The sequence below is a fragment of the Tenrec ecaudatus genome, chromosome 8 (assembly GCF_050624435.1).
Source record: "Tenrec ecaudatus isolate mTenEca1 chromosome 8, mTenEca1.hap1, whole genome shotgun sequence".
NCBI classification, from domain to species: Eukaryota; Metazoa; Chordata; class Mammalia; order Afrosoricida; family Tenrecidae; genus Tenrec; species Tenrec ecaudatus.
The window spans coordinates 136,189,246-136,208,645 of record NC_134537.1 but is presented as its reverse complement, the minus strand read 5'-3'; the positions used below and the strand labels follow the sequence as shown (position 1 = coordinate 136,208,645).

Here is a 19,400-nt window from a genome sequence, read left to right as displayed (position 1 = left end):
TTCTATATATCAGGCAAAAGGCTGAAACGCATGGGTCAGGTACATACTGGGACCATCATTACACAGAAGAACAAATCCCACAGCCACAAGCTTGCTCTTGCTTCGTAAATGCTTTGGCATACAACGCAGGTCTCAGTGTATCCCTTTGATTTACTCATCGAGGCCGAGGCTAATTTCCAGAAAGTCCATGTGGTCAGGGTGTCAGAAAAGATGACTGGGGAGGATCCAACCAGGTGGCCAGCATTCCCCGGCTCCTAGCCTTGGGACACTCCCAATTGAAGGGAAAACGGGAATCACTGTGACTCACCGATGTACACTGTGCCAAGGATATTACATGTCTTAACTCCTTTTGACCTCACAACAAACGAAGGTGGTAGTATTATTATCTATGTTGCACCCATGGTAATCAGAGCTTCAGAGATTGAGGAACTTGACCAAGGTCACCTCACAAGAAAGTGGCTTGATGAGAAAGGGTTCCAGTCCTGTGTGGCCGCAAAGCCCACGTCCATCCTTTCACACCTGTGCTGCCCCGTGACCCTGCGTTCAAGTTTAAAACACAGAGCCGTTTCCTTCCACATTATGAACTCAGGTACCTATTTTATTGCCTTTAACTCTTTGGCTATTAGGTTCTCTGATTACCCTGGGTACAGTGTGGAATATTTTCTACAATTTACTCTTTAAGGAACACTGACCCTACCTAAGCATACATCAGTTATGATCAACTGTAACCCTTGGCAACAACATATGTGCCCGAGTAGAGCTGTATGCCACTACAAGAGTTTGAAGTGGATGGCCAGGCCTTTCTTTCATGGCACCTCTGGGCAGACTCAAACCTCTGGCTAGCAGCCGGGCACGTTATCCACGAGCAGCACCCTGTGACTGCCTTAGAACAGCAGAGCCTCATAAAACTTAACGTAAACCTTGGGAATGCCACCTAGTGTCACACAGAAGTCACCCCAGTTCAGAGGCCTGCTTAAAGAGGTGCGTGCCCCTTCCAGTGGACTCCCTGACAAGCTTCAGCCACCTGCGTGCACCTTTCCCCTCATGGAACTGGCGGTTGGAATTGTGTGGCCTTACTTCATTGATGAGGAAGGCCAGTTCCTGAGTCCAGGATGTGAATGTTTGCATTTCCTAGTTCAGCCTTTCTCATTGTCTTGCACATATAAACAATAAAAGAGGATGCTGGCAGAACTACTCCCAAGGTGAGACAAAGAGAAGCGATTTGCTGCATTCCATTTTAAATAGCCAGAGCATAAAACATGCCTTCCTCCAAGGAGGATGATAATGGAACAGCAAACTTGCCAAAGTGCCTCCAAGTCTGTTCCAAAGAGAGCCCTGCACCGGTGCTGCCACACGAAGAGTGAAGTTCAAGGGCAGAGGATTGCAGGGCCGTCACTGAATAAGAGACGTGCTCGGAAAATGATTATTTGATCCACTGACTCGGTTCCACTCCAAAGGCCTTGGGAAGGGCATTTCATAATCGGAAAGGTTGACTGAGTGGAAACATAAAGATGGTCGGCTAGCCCTCAAGGTCAACAGTGAAACCTGTGTGCTTTAGTGAAAGCCGAAGGTGCTTCCATAAACTTGACATGGTGGGGACGGATTACCCAATCAGCGAGGCACACACTGGCCTAATTGTGTTCGCTGTGGTGAAACCCTGAAGAACCTGTCCACTGCAGATTAGTAAATAAACAGTGGACTGCTTCAAGATGTGGTTACTGGTTAATTCGCCTCTGACCTCAAGGACCTTCTGGTTACTCTGAAAAGAAGGGTAAACAGATTTCCTCTGCAACAGGAAACAATCAACCTGTCAGTCCACTCAGCATTGTTGATGGCCTCTAGTTTTGACACCCTGACATTTGTCTTTGTCACCAGTGGCTTTTGAAATAAAATGTTCCCTCCATGTTAGGGCTGCAAGAGGCCTCAGAGATCCCTCCAATCCACCCCTTTATTGTGCTGATGGAACTTCTCCGAGATGGATAGCTGTAGGGAAATCAGTTCTTCAACTTTTAGGAGAACAAAAAGTACAATTACAGGAAGAAACATACCATGAACTTTCCAGCACGTGCTGAATTTGCATAGCCTGCTTGGCCGTGCCCAGGAGGATACCCACATTTGTCAGAGCATGCGTTCAATTTGGCATTTGGAAAAACACGATCCCCTCCTGGTTCAGAAAAGTAAAAATGTTGAGAAAATCTGGTGTGGCTTTTGCATTCGTGTGAAGTACAAAGCTGGCCAAGAGAAAGGACAGAGACATGTTCTATATGTTTTCTCTTCTCCCTTTCTGGGCCTGCATCAGAAACTGTGTTTGGTTGGGTGTAGGAGGAGGAAGGAGATGCAGAAAGTTGGGAATGAGAGAGAGAGAGATTGCTGCACACTGAACAGTAGATGCTGGAATGTGACTCAGAGAATGCTGACGACAGTTTAAGAATGCCGTTGGGGGGTTGAAGGTAAGCAAGCGGCCATCTAACTCAGAAGTAGCAAAACCCACATGGAAGGAGCACACCAGCCTGTGTGATCACGAGGTGTCGAAGGGATCAGTTATCAGGAATCAAAGAACAAAACATCATATCATTGTGTGCTCACCTCCCTGATACAATCGCTGAAGACAAATGGGTGCATAAGCAAATGTGGCGAAGAAAGCTGATGGTGCCCAGCTATCAAAAGATATAGCGTCTGGGGTCTTAAAGGCTTGAAGGTAAACAAGTGGCCATCTAGCTCAGAAGCAACAAAGCCCACATGCAAGAAGCACAACAGCCTGTGTGATCACAAGGTGTTGAAGGCGATCAGGTATCAGGCGTCAAAGAACAAAAAAGGTTATCATAGTGAATGAGTTAGGGAGTGTGGAGTGGAGACCCAAAGCCCATTTGTAGGCCATTGGACATCCTCTTACAGAAGGGTCTCTGGGAGGAGGCGAGCCAGTCAGGGTGCGATGTAGCAATGATGAAACATACAACTTTCCTCTAGTTCCTAAATGCTTCCTCCTCCATTATCATGATCCCAATTCTACTTTAACAATCTGGCTAGACCAGAGGATGTACACTGGTACAGATAGAAACTTGAAATAGGGAATCCAGGGCAGATGACCCCTTCAGACCAGTAGTGTGAGTGGCAATACTGGGAGGGTAGAGGGAGGGTGGGTTGGAAAGGGGGAACCGATTACAATGATCTGCATGTGACCTCCTCCCTGGGGGACAGACAACAAAAAAGTGAGTGAAGGGAGACATTGGACAGGGCAAGATATGGCAAAATAATAATTTATAAATTATCAAGGATTCATGAGGGAGGGAGGAGTGAGGAGGGAGGGGAAAAATGAGGACCTGATGCCAAGGGCTCAGGTGGAGAGCAAATGTTTTGAGAATGATGAGGGCAATGAATGTACAAATGTGCTTTACACAATTGATGTATGTATGGATTGTGATAAGCATTGTATGAGCCCCTAATAAAATGATTTTTCAAAAATGCCTTTGGGGAAACAAATCTAAAGTCCCCGTGACTACAACAGGACTCCTGACTGGTGCAAATGGTTGATGGTGCTGCAGGGTGGAGGTTTGAGGCCACTCTGAGTCACCTCCAAAGGAGGCCCTGATGACTGACTTCTGCAAAGTCACGACCACTGACACCCCTGGGGAGCACAGCCCGGCTGTGACACCCACGAGGTCCATCACATTCACCACCACTGTTTTGGGGGGGGGCCTAGCCTAGTGGAAGTTGGGGGCGAGATATGAACGATAAAAGATGCAGAAAAGGCACAGAGGAAGAGACTGCAGGAGACAGCTGCTCACTGTCATGGAGTTTGTGAGAGGAGCTGGGGAGCAGGCATCTAAGGATCCAAGGAGAAAGGCTGTGTGGGGTGAGCAGCAGAACTCATGATCCTTCCTGCCAAGGGTGCTCACTGCAGCCCCCTACACTGGGGCAGAGTAGAGTCCCTCTGACCCCCATGGACTTGTCGTGAGTTGGGCGATTGGTAAGGAGACCGGAAGGACTTGGGATGTGTTCTGCTTTCTGTATAAAGAAAGCAAAGCCACAATAAACCTAGGAAGCCTTGTCTTTAAAGAGAGAATGGTGCGACTGTATCAGGCAAAAAACAAAGTCAAGCTCACTGCCATCAAGTTGATTCCAATCATAAAGGCCCTTGAGGACTGGAGGAGCTACCCCTTCGGGTTTCTGAGGCTGTAGTGCTTTACAGGAGCAGAAAGCCTCCTCTTTCTCCCATCCCGTCGCTGGTGGGTTCAAACAGCTTACCTTGTGGTTAGCAGCACAGCTAGTAAGCCAGTATTGTCACCAGGCTCTGTTGACACTAGAAATAGAAACAGGAAAATGAAGTTGTGGGCAGGCTGCCTTCCTGTTTCTTCTGTCCTCCGACAGTGCCCACCTCTCCACCATCCAGACTTTCAAAAGGGCACTAAACATGGGCTGAGAGAGTCTTACACACCAGGAGCCACCCTGCCTGTAGTGCCGAAAAACTTCTTCATTCTGCTAGCATTTTGAGTTCAGGATTCTTCAGTTAAAGGAAATAATCAGAACCTGTAAGCATTTTCAAAGCTAAATAATAAAACATTACTTGAGTCTAAATTGTAAGCAGGAATTGGGGGAATTTTTCACATATTATGGTAAGAATTATTCCTCAAAATTCTGTAACATTTACAGTATTGTGAAAAACACTTTTTTTTTTCAGTTTAGGCATTGTAAGAGACAATAGTTTATTACTGCTTAAGGAAAGGCCTTTTCCTCCTAGTGTGAAATCCACTTTCCCTACTTGCACGGTGACACATACAATGTGTTCATAGTGTGTTCAGATGACGAGATTGCTTAGTCCTGAGACTTTGGGTCCTGGTAGCACCTTTCAGTCACAGGCTTTAGCTTTATAATAGACCTGGTGGTCGGCTTCCAAAAGGCAGCCAACTAGAAACCCTTACTAAGCAGTTCTACCGGGCACACAGGGGGTGGAGAGGAGTTCAAATCAACTGGGCTACACGAATGAAATCCAGAGGCTCATTTGAAAGCATCATCCTCGAATGCTTCCTTCTCCATTCTACAGAAAGCCATGAAAACTGCACGTTGGGTAGACTTGTCATGGGGTAAAGGGTTGAAAAGTGATGGATTCTCCAGAGCTACCAAGTTGGAATCTGTTCGTTCAGATATGTACTGCCTGTGTATTCCCACACCCCTGTATTCACCACAGCAAGACAGATGAACCCCTAACATAACATAGGATTTGGTTCCTATCTCATTGGCATCTTCCTTTCCCCTTAGAAGCTCAAAATGAGGATAGGGGAAAATATCACTCTTCTTATATGGTGTGTATGTGGTTGTTACCACTTATTATGGACTAAATTACAGGGTTTCGGGGGGTGGGGGGTTTGGATTGCTATTTTATTGGGGAGGTTGATATGCATGCAAATAAATAACTAATTTATTTGCCACTTGTTCAACAACCCCTTACACCCATTATCTTAAAAATCCGAGCACCTGCTAAAATGTTTACTACATAGTGCAAACCAATAGGTTGCTTTTTAAAAAATAAATGAGTGGGCGAGTACTTTTGTCTCCAACTGAAATTGCTTGGAGGCCTGTCATCCTGACAGTGGTTCTTGTTGGCAACTCTCCTCGCTATTGTTTGCTTTGGGAGCCAGTCCGTTTTTTAACACTGTGAGTATATCCTGAATGATAAACAGGGATCTTTTACTTCCTCTGTGTACTTTGGGTTCCCGCCATTCACCATGCATGATGTCTGTCTCTTCTCTCTGATCCCTGCAGGACAGAACATTATTCCACCCTGTGAGCAACAGCTGCATGGATTGCAATCCCGCAGAGAAGAAAATTTTCATGGCCAGATGTGACCCTCTCTCTGAGACTCAGCAGTGGATTTTTGAACATATTAATATGACTGTTTTAGAAAAATTTAACCACCATGCCAGCTCCTAGAAAGAACGATGGAGGAAAGAAAGAGCAATTATCTACAGATGGCAAACTAATGTTGGCCAGCCTCTGGGTCGAAGGAGTCAGGAATAACTTTTCCTAGATCCAGGAAGCCTGGTTTCAAGATGGGCAAAGGCCATGTTTAAGTAGGTTGTCCTGAAGAACTTCCTGCCTCTGAAGAACTTGGCTGAGAACCTCACCAGCTGCTTCTGAGAACTTGAGCCTAGCAGTTCCCTTGCTGGCCAAGGGCAAAGATTATTTAGGGACTTTTCAAGACAACTGCTGAGAGTTAACAAATCCTAGCATTTCTCAGGTCAAATCCTGCAGTAGTGAGTAGCTATGAATGGATCCTATTAAATGGGTGGGAGGGGGGTGGAATGGAGTGCATGACTGCTTTAGACTCAAGTGGGGAGCTCTTCTCTTTGGTGCCCTTCTTTGACTATGAATGGGTTAAGCAGGTTTAACCCTTAAAGTGCTGCAGAAGATTTTAGAGTGCTCAGACCATCCAGTGTTCTTTTACTTTTCAACATGGGGGCAATCTCTAAAGACTTAAAATGTAAGACTTAAATTACATAATGAAATGGAATTTCCATGTTCCCATTATTTCATTTATGTTTATCATTGGGGGGGGGGGTTGTTTTAGAACAGAGGTATCCTATTGCTCATAAAGTTCCTGCTCCGTAAATCAGCTGAAGTTCTGATGCGGTGTGCTTGTATGATTCCCATTAAATAAACTAGAAATAATAACACTGATAACTATGCTACCAAGTTACTCCAAAGAGAAAGAGTTCACAGAAGCAACAAAACCATCTAATGCTTAGGAGGAGGATTTCTCTAGAAAATCTATTTTTACTTTTCTATTATTTTTAAATTTTTTAAAGTTTGATGTTTGTCCGGTCATAAATTTTATTGAGGAATGAAATGGAGTGTAGTGGATGTAATTTGTTCAGGACATTCTTAAACCCAAATAAATCTACACTCAAGTGGCATGTGAAATGGCTTGGTTCACTTCAATTCTGTTTTACCAGTGTTGGGGATTTGGACGTGGTTTTGTTGACCGGTTGGTTGGTCAAATGGGTTTTTTGTTTGTTTGTTTTATATTACTGATGTTGATGATATTGTTGCTGTTTTATTTGGAAGCACAGAGAAGGAATTTCCATTAAATAAAGTGCTTCAGACACTACTTTCTGTTACTGGGACAATATTTCAGGGGTGAAGAAATAAATTATTAGAATAATAAATGGAACATTTAATCCTTGCAGATTTGTTTTAACTTTTTAATAATGATGGGGTTGGGGGAGGAATATACAGGTATCAAGGTTAGCCTCTAGAGGAATGAGTCATTCATTGTGCGTTTCTCAAAATTTTTCAAGTAGAAAAGTTTTTTCTTTGCTTGTCATCTTTATTCAAAAACTGATTTTCCTACTAATAAAAAAGTCTCTCATTTGAGATATAGAAGCATTAAATTTAATAACGGGAAAGGCTCTTTGAATACAATCCCTTGGTTTTTAGATGTATACCTAAAGCCCAGAGAAAGCAAGCCTAACTTGAAGAAGGGCAGATACGTCCAATGCTTTGTCTCCTCTGCTGTGTTGCCTCTCTGTTACTTGGGTGGTTCTGATTATAGCTGTGATTTATTCTCTACCTCCCTGGTGATGCCTACAAGAGATGTAATTCTCTTGTAGAAAAAACCTTAATACATGAAACATCTTGAAATGTTCTCCTTGAAATCTAATCAAGACGTCCAGTTAAACTGCCCTACTAAGAGGTGGGGAAGAGCTATTTAGTTATGTTTACTGCTATGTCAAGCGTTTTTGAAGAGCTATTATTTTAAAACAGACAGTCACAGAGTTATTTCATATAGGTCAAGAGATTTTGAAGTATTCAAGATGCATAGTGGAGAAAATTAAAAATTAACCTGTGCATTGAACAATTCCAGAGCATGAGAGAAGATTTATCTCAAGTGCCCAGAGAGCAATCTGGATGTAGACAGAGATGAGCCTGTAAAAATTCACACCATGTCATTAAACAGTTGAATGCTATTTACAATTCCACCAAAGAGCCAACCCTGAGTCTTGCACCCTGACCGCCTTGGTTTGAAATGATCCCTTGGGAGGCTGTAATTCAGTGAAGCCAGCCATCGCATGTTTGTGACTATCCTGTGAGGTCCCTGACTCTTACGTCACTGTGGTGTAACACCCAAGGATCAGCAAAGATTTGTCTTCAGAGGGGCATGTCTCTCACATCTAACTTTAACTCTGAGTGAAAGGATGTAACACCCACAGCATTCTTTTTTAATTTTTAAATAGAAGTTTGATGTATTAAAAATGTCCGGGCTGGTGCGAACAGACAGGTCATGAACCCATGCAGTAACACAACAGAATACAGACCTGGTGATCTGCAGCCATAAGAGATCACAGCCAAAATAATCCCCTGTGGAACTACTCTGCTCAGAGGGATCTCCAAGAATATGAATCAACTCTAGAGCAATGGGTCTGGTTTGGGTTGTTTTTGATTTTTGAGATGCTAAGACCAAAATTAGAATTTCAAATTACGAAGCAAATGGCAAATGTGTGCTAACAGAAAACATACAAATGGAACAAAATCAAGCCAAAATAACCTAGCCCCGAGCAGAAGGGACCACACTGCCAGCTAACCACATTGCATTCCCAGCACAACTGAAGGCTGGGATTCCAGACCCACTTGAGGTGCCACCACTCCCATTCCAAAAATGTAACACTGCTTGGGTTTGTTCACTTATTTGACAAAGGGGACTGAAGAGTTCTCAGAAAGATTCTGTTTCCTGGGAAAAACATGAGTTAGAAATAGGACCGTAGAGTATGTCCTACAGTTTTATCCAAATGGGAGGAATATTTCATAAAGTTAATCTGGCCTCCTGCTGCTTTTCCATAATAAAACATGGTTTTATGCGACGTTAGAAAATAGTTCCTCTTGGAAATCATTTTTATGTATTTACTGAGAAAAGACCATACTGGAAAACAATTGTAAACTAATTATGGGATTTGTATTTTTGTCAAGGCTGGATTAATACTATGGCAATAACAATGTATTGGCTTCTGTGTCTATTGTTTAGTTTTTTTAAATATGTTAACACATATAATTACCTGACTGTTTTTAAATGCATTCATTATATCAGAAGTCTTGATGAATAATGAAAGGACCAGGACTATTTCATGAAACGATGACATAGAACTTTATACAATAAATAAATAACGGAATGAAAATGGATTGACAGTCAGTAAAGGAATGTGTTAGGCCCATTCTGTCCGTGGTCTTGAAAAATGTGAAACCAGCGCCCAAAGTCACCGTCGCTTCCTTTGGGGCAATAACGTGTTCTAAAAGGAGATAACAGTGGAAAATAAATAAACTAGCAGGTACAAATATATCTTTGGTGCTTCTTAGCCTCATGGAGGGGGAGGGGGGATCTATTTCAATCCCCCTTTAAGCATCTCCGTAGGTAAACAGCACAGAGGAATCTTTATTGGGTGGTCTGACACTGTAAACTTGCTGTCAGAGCCATCCAGAGTCATGGAATTTCAGTTACAAAGCCCGCTGTCCAGTCCTGGAAGGCCATCCTCGCCAGGGTGAGACACTCACTCCTGGCCCAACCTTCACCTGGGTTCTGAACATGGGAGGCGGTGAGGCTGGGATGGACCCTGTTTCGGAGTTCCCATTTGAAATGCTCCAGGATCTTTCCCAGGGACGGTTAATTCCCCGGCTCCTAATGGCTGCGAGGTTAACAATATTCACAAATTGAAACCACCCTTCTAACATCATGCTGTGAACACTGATTTATCTTCAGGAACCAGATCGGCAAAATCGCGTTGGCTTCTTTTCTTCGCAACCATAGAAAACTGTGATACTTTTATAAAAACAGATACTGGACATACACTGAAAGCAGGCATTTTTATGTAAATCCTGAGAAGGAACACATCAAAAGGAAAAAGAAAATGAATTGATTCCCTACGGTTCTGGGAGTGGATGCAAATGGCAAGCTAAGTGTATGTGTATAATCTAGACGTGGAATGTGTCTAATCCCTATTTGCCTCGTCAGTAAATTCTACTTTTGTCATCTGATGGCTAAGGTTAGATGCCCACTTGGCTGGGCCATTATACTTTGTGGTTTGACAGATATTCTGTGATCATGCTCCATTCTATGATCCATTGTGAACGGCAAAACAAGTTAAAAGGGGGATTTATTTGAGGGTGTGACCTACATTCAAAATAGTTGGATATTCTGGTAAAGCATGCCCTCTCTCTTACCTGCATCCAGCTCATCAGAATCTAACTTTTGGTTTCCTTCATGGGAGATAAGCCAGAAGGCTATCATCCAGACGGTTGATTGTGAATTTGCCATCCTCTGCAACTATGTGAGCCAGAGAAAGCCTCCAACCTGACATCTAGCTTATGGGTTTGGGACTTGCCAGCCTCAACAACTGTGTGAGCAACTTCTTTGAAATAACACTACATCTCTCGATCTGTAGAAATGTTTGTGTGTGTGTGTGTACACCTTCCTGGTTTTGCTCCTCCAGAAAACCTGGCCTAAGACACCCTTATAACTCTCAGATGACACCACTAACTGTAATTACTCTCCATGTGTGAAACGGCGGCTGAGAACACTGAAGCATGACAGGTGGCCAGTCCCACACAGTCGACACTGGAAGATTACTCTTTGATTTATGTCTGTAGCCTTTGCTTGCAGACCGGGAGCTGTTTGCAACTCTATTTGGTAGACTTGACATTAGCCTTGAGCTTTTACTCACAGGCACTCATGCCTGCACTTGACACACCAGACAGGAATGTATGATACTGTGGCTTCTTAGCAGAAATCTCAGACTCACATTTGATCCTTCACTTAAGAGACACTTGGAAACACTTCTTTTGTCCCCTGCCTGAAGTTGCGTCTTTTAGCTCAACGTACAGTAAACACCTAGAATCCTCTAGAATCCTCTGCTTCCCACATTTCCCTGGTCCAACAAATTGATGCGACCCCAATCTTATAGGCAAAGATTTTCTTTGGGCATTAGTCACCTTGGGGGATCTATAACTGTTAGGCAGGCTAGCGCAGGGTTAAAAAAATGTCCATTAACGTATGCCCAGAGAGCCAAGCACAGGAACAAAGGAATGGGGCACTGCACAGGTTCAGGTTTCCGGCCAGTAGGCATGGGTGGGCGCTGAACCTGGATTGGCCCACCTAGGCCACCTGGATTGGCTCACCTAGGCCACCTGGATTGGCCCACCTAAGCCACCTGGATTGGCCCACCAAGGCCAGGTGAATTCAATTCAGCCAATGGGGTCAATCAGGGGTGGTCCACCACGCCTCCCCGTGGAATCCTTGAAAAGGCAGGAGCCCAGCATCAAGCGAGTCCCCTTTTGCGTGATACTGCCAGTTACCAGCCAGGCTGCATGTTCGGGAGGAGTCCTTTGGGTGTCGTGCAAACCTGAAACTTCTTCTAACTCTCATAAAACTCACTTGGATCACGAACCAGGCTTCGGTGTGAATTCTTCCTCGCGCGGGGCCAAGGATTGAGGTATAACCCTATCTCCAGAGAGATCTAACAGTACCAGATGACACGGATCCTAGATTATCAGGTACGCTCTTATTTTATGCCATCTGTCTGTGTGATTGTCAATAATGTCTCCTATTATGCTTTCCCAGTCAATGACAATTGGTTATAGGCACTAATGAGCAAAGAACATTTTAAGTTTTTCTGACTAAACTATGAAAGTAGAAACAGTTTAGTTATAGTTTTCCTGACAAAAATATGTAGGTAATAGGCCTGTAATAAATACTAGTCCAAATGCCAGATGCTGCCAAGCTGACTCGGACTTCCAGTGAGCCAGGCATATGGAAGTACAACTGCGCTCCTTAGTGCTCTCGTTGTTTGGCTTTGGGGACAGAGATCATCTGACCTTTCTTCTGAGGTACCTCTGAATGGTCTCAAAACACTAACAGTTCTTTTAGCAATTGAATGCATTAACCATTATGTTAATCATTAAGGTCAATAAAAGTCAGATCAAAATTATTGTCATCGAGTTGATTCTGACTCATAGCAATCTTATAGGACAGAGGACCTCCCCGTAGTGTATCTATTACCGTACTTCTTACAAGAGCATCTTTCAGGTGGCGAGTTCAGACAGCAGACCATTCAGTGCACTGTAGCGCACTTACCCACTCTACCACCCGGACTCCTATTAACGCAGAGAGCGTACAAGAAGTCAACTGGGTTCACTCCTTCCTTTCTGCGGAGGATGGGGGGCAGGTAGATGCTTGCAGGCATCTTCCACCCATCTTGACACATGTATACCCCCACTCCCTCCTCTTCCTATGGCGTGTATCTCCCTCTCATTAACCTATAGTGCAACCCCTTCCTGTAATCAGTGGACTTGCACACCCCCAAAAGGTCTATAGGCCTGGGTTAGCAAAAGAGATCTCTCCCTCGCTTGGCTCCCCCTCCCCTCTCCCGTCCTCGCTCCTCTCCTCTCTTTCCCCTTGCCTTCCTTCCCTTCCCCCTCCACATGGACCAGCGAATGGGGCTGAGGTGAGCATGCTACCATGAAATGTGTGACTCCATTACTTCAATATCTTTTCTATCTCTCATGCTCTTGATGACTTTAATACAATATATATATCTCAACCGTACAATAGTGCTTACTGACCCCGTGGCTAGTGGTGGGGGGCTGGCACCCCCAACTCAAACCACACCTCTCAACTAGGAACTGAGTAAAATCCATTATATTTTATGATTGTCCATTGAATTTACATGGTTGCTTAGCATGTCATTTAATGGAAGATTTTGAAATAAGAGTTATTTTATCCAATGTAGATATTTTTGTTGAATTAAGATAGCTCTAATCTAAATGCTTCTATGTAGTTGTTTGTTCTTTTTCACTCTCTAGGAGGTACAATGCTTGGTCAACTAGGAGGGTCAATGAAAACGAGGAAGGCCTTCAACTGGCTGGACCGGCCTGGATGGACCGGCTGCAACAGTGGGCTCAAATATAATAACAATTGTCAGGTTGTACAGGACCAGGCAGTGTTTCCTTTTCTTGTGCATGGGGTTGCTATGGAATCAACTCCAAAGAGTTAAGCAGTTGCATATTGATTGAAAAGTTTGTAGCACAAATCTATTCAGAGGTACCTCAGAAGAAAGACATGGCAATCCACTTCTGAAATATCCGCCAGGAAAAGGGCAGTGCACAATGGGGTACTCTGAAACACGTGCGGATGACGTGAGTCAGAACTGACTCGTGGCATCTGGAACTGAAATCATGATTTCTAATTTATTTAAAGTCAATTAAGTCATTTTACATCTCCCAAGATAAAAAATAGTAAATCCTCAACATGAAGACTGTTAAGTACTGTAATGGTTAGGTTTGTTGTGCCAACATAGCACCCGTAAGAAGATAGGGGTGGAATTTAGTCTGATAATCAGTTGAAACTTGATGACCTCCTCTGGAGGTGCAGCCAAGATAAATGGCTCTCTAGGAGGCCGCCCCACCCTCTTTCTGCCTTCACCTTCCTGCTTTGAGTCACTCAGAGAGTTGCCAGAGCCTCAGCCATTGGTTCCACAAGAATTTGCATACATCAGGTGAACTTCCTGCATTCTGCATCATTGCACTGCCTGGTGGCTGTGTGAGTCTGAAGAGGAATTTATGGACTAGTATCAGACTTATGGACTTGAGTTAGACTGGGCGGGGATTTTTATTTTATTGATGCACAATTATTTCTTGATATAAAGTTCTTTCTTATACATATATGAGTGTCTCTGGATTTTTTTCTCAAGTCAACATGGTCTAACACAACCACATTATTACTTTTTAATATATATTTAGTTGTGTGTAACATGATGAGCTGCCAGAAGTCAGGCAAGGTTCAGAAGAGGACATAGAACAAGGAATATCATTGCTGATGTCAGATGGATCTTGGCTCAAAGCAGAGAACCAGGAACTTGTTTACTTATGTTTTATCTATATGCCAAGACATTCGACTATGTGGATCATAACAAAGTATGGATAACCTTGGGGAGCATGGAGATTCCAGAACACTTTATTGTGCTGGTGTAGAATTTATACATGGATCAAGAGGCAGTTGTGGGAACAGAACGAGGACATGCTACATGATTTAAAATCACACAAGCTGTGCAGCACAGCTGCACCCTATCGCTATACCTATTCAATCAGTATGCTCAACAAATACTCAGAGAAGTTGGCCTGTATGAAGAAGAATGTGGCATCGGGTTTGGAGGGAAGTTGATTAACAACCTGTGACATATAGATAGCACAATGTTGCTTGCTGAAAGTGAGGAGGAATTGAAGCATTTGCTGATAAAGATCAAGGATTACAGTCCTCAGTATGGATTACAACTCGATGTAAAGAAGACCAAACTCCTCTCAACTAGACCAAGAGGTAGCATCATGATAAAAGGAGAAAAGGTTGAACTTGTCAAGGATCGTGTGTTGCTTAGATACACAATGTTCATGGAAGCAGCAATCAAGAGATCAAAAGATAAGCTGCTTTCAGCAAATCTCTTGCACAAGGTCTCTGTCATGTATTAAAATGCAAGAGTGTTACTTTGAGGACTAAGGTACACCTGACCCAAGCCATGGTATTTTCAGTGGCCTCATACACATTTGAAAGTTGGACATTGAATAAAAAGACCAAAGAAGAATGTATACGTTAAAAATGTGGTGCTGGAGAAGAATATTGAGAGTACCCTGGACTGCTAAAAGGGCAAACACATCTGTCTGGTCAGAAGTAAGGCCGGGGTGCTCCCGAGAGGCAAGCGTGCCGAGACTTCCCCCTACGTGCTTTGAACGTGCTTTCAGGAGAGACCAGTCCCTGGAGAAGGACAGCATATTCCATAAAGGAGAGGGCCAGGGAAGGAGTGGAAGGCTTTCAAGGAGATGGATTGACACAAAGGCTGCAGCAGTGGGCTCCAGCCTAGGACCGATTGTGGAGATGGCACAGGACGGAGCAAATCAAGTTGGGTGTGTGTCTATATGTCTGTGTCTCTCTGTGTTAGATAGAGATATACATGGAAAGAGTATTTGAATCATTATTTTTCCAAATAACTTTATATTGATGATCTTATTTCGTCCTAACCACTACAGGACTAGTGTTATACTTATGAGGAAACCAAAGGACCCATAATCAAGGGGCTTACAAGATCAAGATCTCATAGCAAATTAACAGCAAAGCCAGGGCTAGAATTCAGACCATCTGATGCTGGGGCCTCTACTCCGTTTCATCCTCATGATACGGTATACCTCCCTGTGGAGCCATTCACCCACAGCAACACTAAAGCTGAGTTCTATTAAGTAACTTCGGAATAGCAAGCGCAGTCATTTCCCTGAGGGCCTATGAGTTTAACCCCTTAATTTGTTTGCTCTTCTCTATACCTGCATGTTTTTGTTGGTTTTCCCATAGGCTTATTAAAAGTAAGAACACCAATCTGAATCCAGGATTAATCCCTCTTAATGAGATTTCCAGGGTACTTTTAAGAAAAGACGTGATCAACTCTAGCTATTTACATAGCTCTAGATGATAAATCCTAAAGCAAATCCCTGGTACTTGGTGGTTATTAACGAGTCCAGCCCTCCAGGTGGAGAAAAACAGCCACCGAGGAAAGAGTCCACACTTGTTCTTTGGAAGGATTCCAAATGGACTTCTTCTCAACACTCTTAGGTCTGAGAATTCTGTCCAAGTATATCTTTCAGCAATTGGAGACTCCTCTCCGTATCCACTGCTAGGACTTCCTTCTCTAGCACTTGTTTTTCTTTCTTTCTGCGCAGTCTTATAAACATGCAGGTGGCTAGGTTTCGCCCCAGATCTACGCTCTCTCACTGGGTGCAGACAATTCTACAACTGAAAAGTCAGAATTGCTTTGTGCCCCAGCACTGAATTTTTTGCCCCTAGCAAATCCCAGTTAATTCTCTAACGTGATTGCCTTGTTCATATATAAGCAGGCACCTGGAAGAACGGCGAGTTTTAATCTAAAGCTCAGTTTACCTTGAGAGACGTTTACCCACTTTACTCCAACACTTCTCTGGCTTATTTGACCAAAGGACATTAAAATGTAGCATTTCAGGACTGTAAGAGGTGGTTAAAATGCCGATTGCTGGACCCCAAGCCCCAGAGTTTCTTGTTCAGTCATCTGATTGAGTCACAAGAGTTTACATTGCTAATACGTTTCCATATGTTGCTGATGTCAGTCATCTGGGTTCCACACTTTGAAAGCAATTGGCTAGGAACCGGTAGTCTTGCCATTTTGAAAATACCTGCTTAAAGGTAGCCTTATTAATGCTACTATGAAATGTTTGTTAATGATTTTTTAATTATCTATTGAAAATGATAAAACACAAACCCACTAAAACACCAAATGGGTATAACTCAATTTAATAAATATTTCTAGCCAGAAGGAAATTCTTCCCATAAAGATCTTCACAGTAGCATCACAAGCCTGGAAAACTAAGAATAGGCTGCATTATGAGAGTAGATATATTTTTAATTACAATCTTCTCAGTAGAAGCATAATGAATAGGTCAAGACTCCAACCATTAAGTTTTGTCATTGAGCATCACAGTAATAATTTAATTATTATTGCTCTTTCCTCTGAGTTGTTAGTGAATTTTATACTGCTGTAGAGCATTACTAAAATGTCAAAAGAAAATGATTTCCTTAACTTTGTCTTATAAGTATTTAGTATATTATCCTTCCTCTGTAGATCATAGATTTTTTTAGTTTTATGTTGAGAAAGGAAACATTAATTTCTAATGTGAATGGGTACCCAAGCTCATTTTTCATTTCAACTAGAGTGCAGCCGTGACGGAACTAAAGTTCTCCCCATCTTTGAAAAATGCTGCAAATTTAATTAAAAGTCTGTTAAGTGTAACAATAGCACACTATATTCAACTCAGTTCAGTAACTTCATTAGAAAGAATTGCAGAAGGTAAAGAAATGCTTAACATTTCTGCCATACTGAAACTGTGCTTCTCTCAATTTTCCAATCTTCTTTTCATTTAAAGTAAATACCAAGTTCTTTTAAAGATTGCTTCTCCCTCATTCTCTGTCTTCAAATAATAAAATTGAGACAAGAAAACAGTGGGTCCAAAGGTCTACTGGCCGGACAGCAGGTGGTGCCCCGCTGTTAGGTAGCTAGCATAGGGATTGGGATGTCCATTGACGCATGCCCAGGAGAGCCAGCATAGGACAAAGCTGGATTTTCCCGCCGGTGGGCACGGATGGGCGTTAACCTGGATCAGCCCACCTGGGCCAGGTGATTGCAATTCAGCCAATGGGATCGACCTGGGGTCGTTCACCACGCCTCCCCCGGGAATCCTTGAAAAGGTAGGAACCGAGAGGGAGAGGGGTCTTGTCTGGTCGTCTTTGTGGGAGGAAAACTTAGGAGAGAGATCTTTGCGTGACCTGGGGCAGTCTCTGCCAGGCCGCACGGTCAAAAGGAATCTATGGGTGCCGCTTAAAACCTGAAGCTTCTTTTAACTCTCATTAAATTCACTTGGATCACGAGCCAGGCTTCGGTGTGAATTCTTTCTCGTGCGGAGCCAAGGACCGAGGTGTAAATCTAGCCCGGAGAGAGAGACCTCACACCACTACCAGTAGTGGTGATTAGACTCCCAGTAGAAGATTATGGACAGAGTGGGAGAAAAATGCGCAACAATGTTCAAAATCATTTTTTAAAAGATCAGATTTAGTGATTGGTGAAACCTCTGAGATGGCGTCCCTAAGATACCTTTCAAACCTGGCACTGAGCCCACTCTGTGCTTAGCCAAACAATGTGCAGTCCTCTAACGTGAGCAAGGACCGTGAGGGCTGTATTCTCTGAGCAACCAACCCTAGGAGCCCAAGAAGGTAGGTTTGTCCCCAAAACAATGTTCAGAAAAGGGAAGAAGGATGAAGGAAACCAGGAACTCAGGAAGAATAGTGAAGAGCAACAGTGAAGGATCTGCTACTCATGTCCTGAAACAAATTATGTAGAAATTGTTGACTGGGAAACGAATGTGCTCTGTAAACGTTCATCCAAACGGCAATAAGATGCTAAAGAGATATGTTAATAGAATATTGCCCAAGCCCACACCATTGTCACACTTAAACAAAGAATACTTTATAGAATTAATACTATGGTTACTAACGAGTTGCCCTCAAGTTGACCCAAATCATGGTGCCCACAGGAGTGCTAAACTCTAATTCTACCTTAGCTCAAATCGGGTTGGCCGTGTACCCAACTTAAGAAAAAGATCTGCTTATATCAGCAAGGCGTTCCATTCAGTGGAACCGAAGACAACTGTATCGTGATTTCAGTGGATAATTGTTTTCAGGAGCAGACACTCGGCCTTTCCTCCCGTGGCCTCTGAGGGTCGATTGGAATTTGCAATAGTTTGGGTAGCAACAAATTGTGTTACCCTTTTGTTAACACCTAAGGACCCAATAATATGGTGTCGGTAATGCAAGACACCTGTGTTCAGAGGTTGCAGAGAAAAATTAAAATGACTGCAGATGCAAAAATTCCTTTTAGGACCATAATTCGGTTGGCAGTGCATCTCAAATTAAATAAAAAACCAACATCTATCATCAGGGCTTTTAATTCTTGGTCAGGCTAGTTGGAATCCAAGAAATGGAAGTCTTATCTAATGGCCTCCATTGTCACAGAGAAAAATTGTGAAGGAGGTAGAGGCGGCCAGGGATGTGTTGAGAGAGGGGGGGGGGGGAGAGGGAGAGGGAGAGAGAGAGACTTTATGTTCTTTCAGATACATAGATATTTTTATTTCCAATGTCCTGGGGGAAGCAGCAGGGAAGTATCCAAGTGACTGAGTTGTCCAAGAAATATTCTCACTAAAGAAAGGCTGCACTTGAAGCAAGGAGCCCCTTCTCGTGAATGTCTGCCCCGTTAGCAAACGCGGAGGGTCAGGCGTGCGCACACACACACACACACACACACGTCTCCTAACCGCTTGCAGGCGAAGACAAGGATTTATAAAGAGTGAGAGCTCAAGTAAGTATTAAATAACTATGCAGAGTCACTGAAATGTTGAAAATAAAACAAGCTCCGTGGCAATTCATCTGGATAATAAATGCCTCTGCTTGAGAAAGGACAGGGAGCTGAGGTTCTTTTATTGTGAACGATGCAGGAAGGACTTAACCAGAGGAGAGCTAATGACCTTGTTTCCACATTCCTCAGACATCAGTGGCTGCCAGGAAACCGCCTGGGGTCCAGGCAGCGATGGTTAAAAGGCCAGGGAGCCAGGCTGCCAGGGAACAAAAAGGGCTGCCGCTTCGGTGGCAGCTTCCAAAGATACTGATGAATGTCTGCCCGCCCTCTCTGCTGCCAGAACCCAGCTACCAGTGGATATGAGGGCTGTTTTTATGTGTTTTTCCCTCCTCCCCTCATCTCTCTTTTCTTCTCCACTGTTTCTGTCCACCCCGAATAAACGTTCTC

General features: G+C 43.5%; 1 protein-coding gene across 1 annotated transcript in view; it reads left to right on the top strand.

Annotated features, from left to right (window-relative positions):
- GALNTL6 (polypeptide N-acetylgalactosaminyltransferase like 6) overlaps positions 1–5,928 on the top strand; it is a 1,308,188-nt gene extending 1,302,260 nt beyond the window's left edge. Inside the window, exon 12 of the mRNA XM_075555794.1 lies at positions 5,761–5,928. Within this exon, the coding sequence (XP_075411909.1) occupies positions 5,761–5,928 (168 nt within the window). The remainder of the gene's footprint in view (positions 1–5,760) is intronic.
- Positions 5,929–19,400: the final 13,472 nt, after the last annotated feature.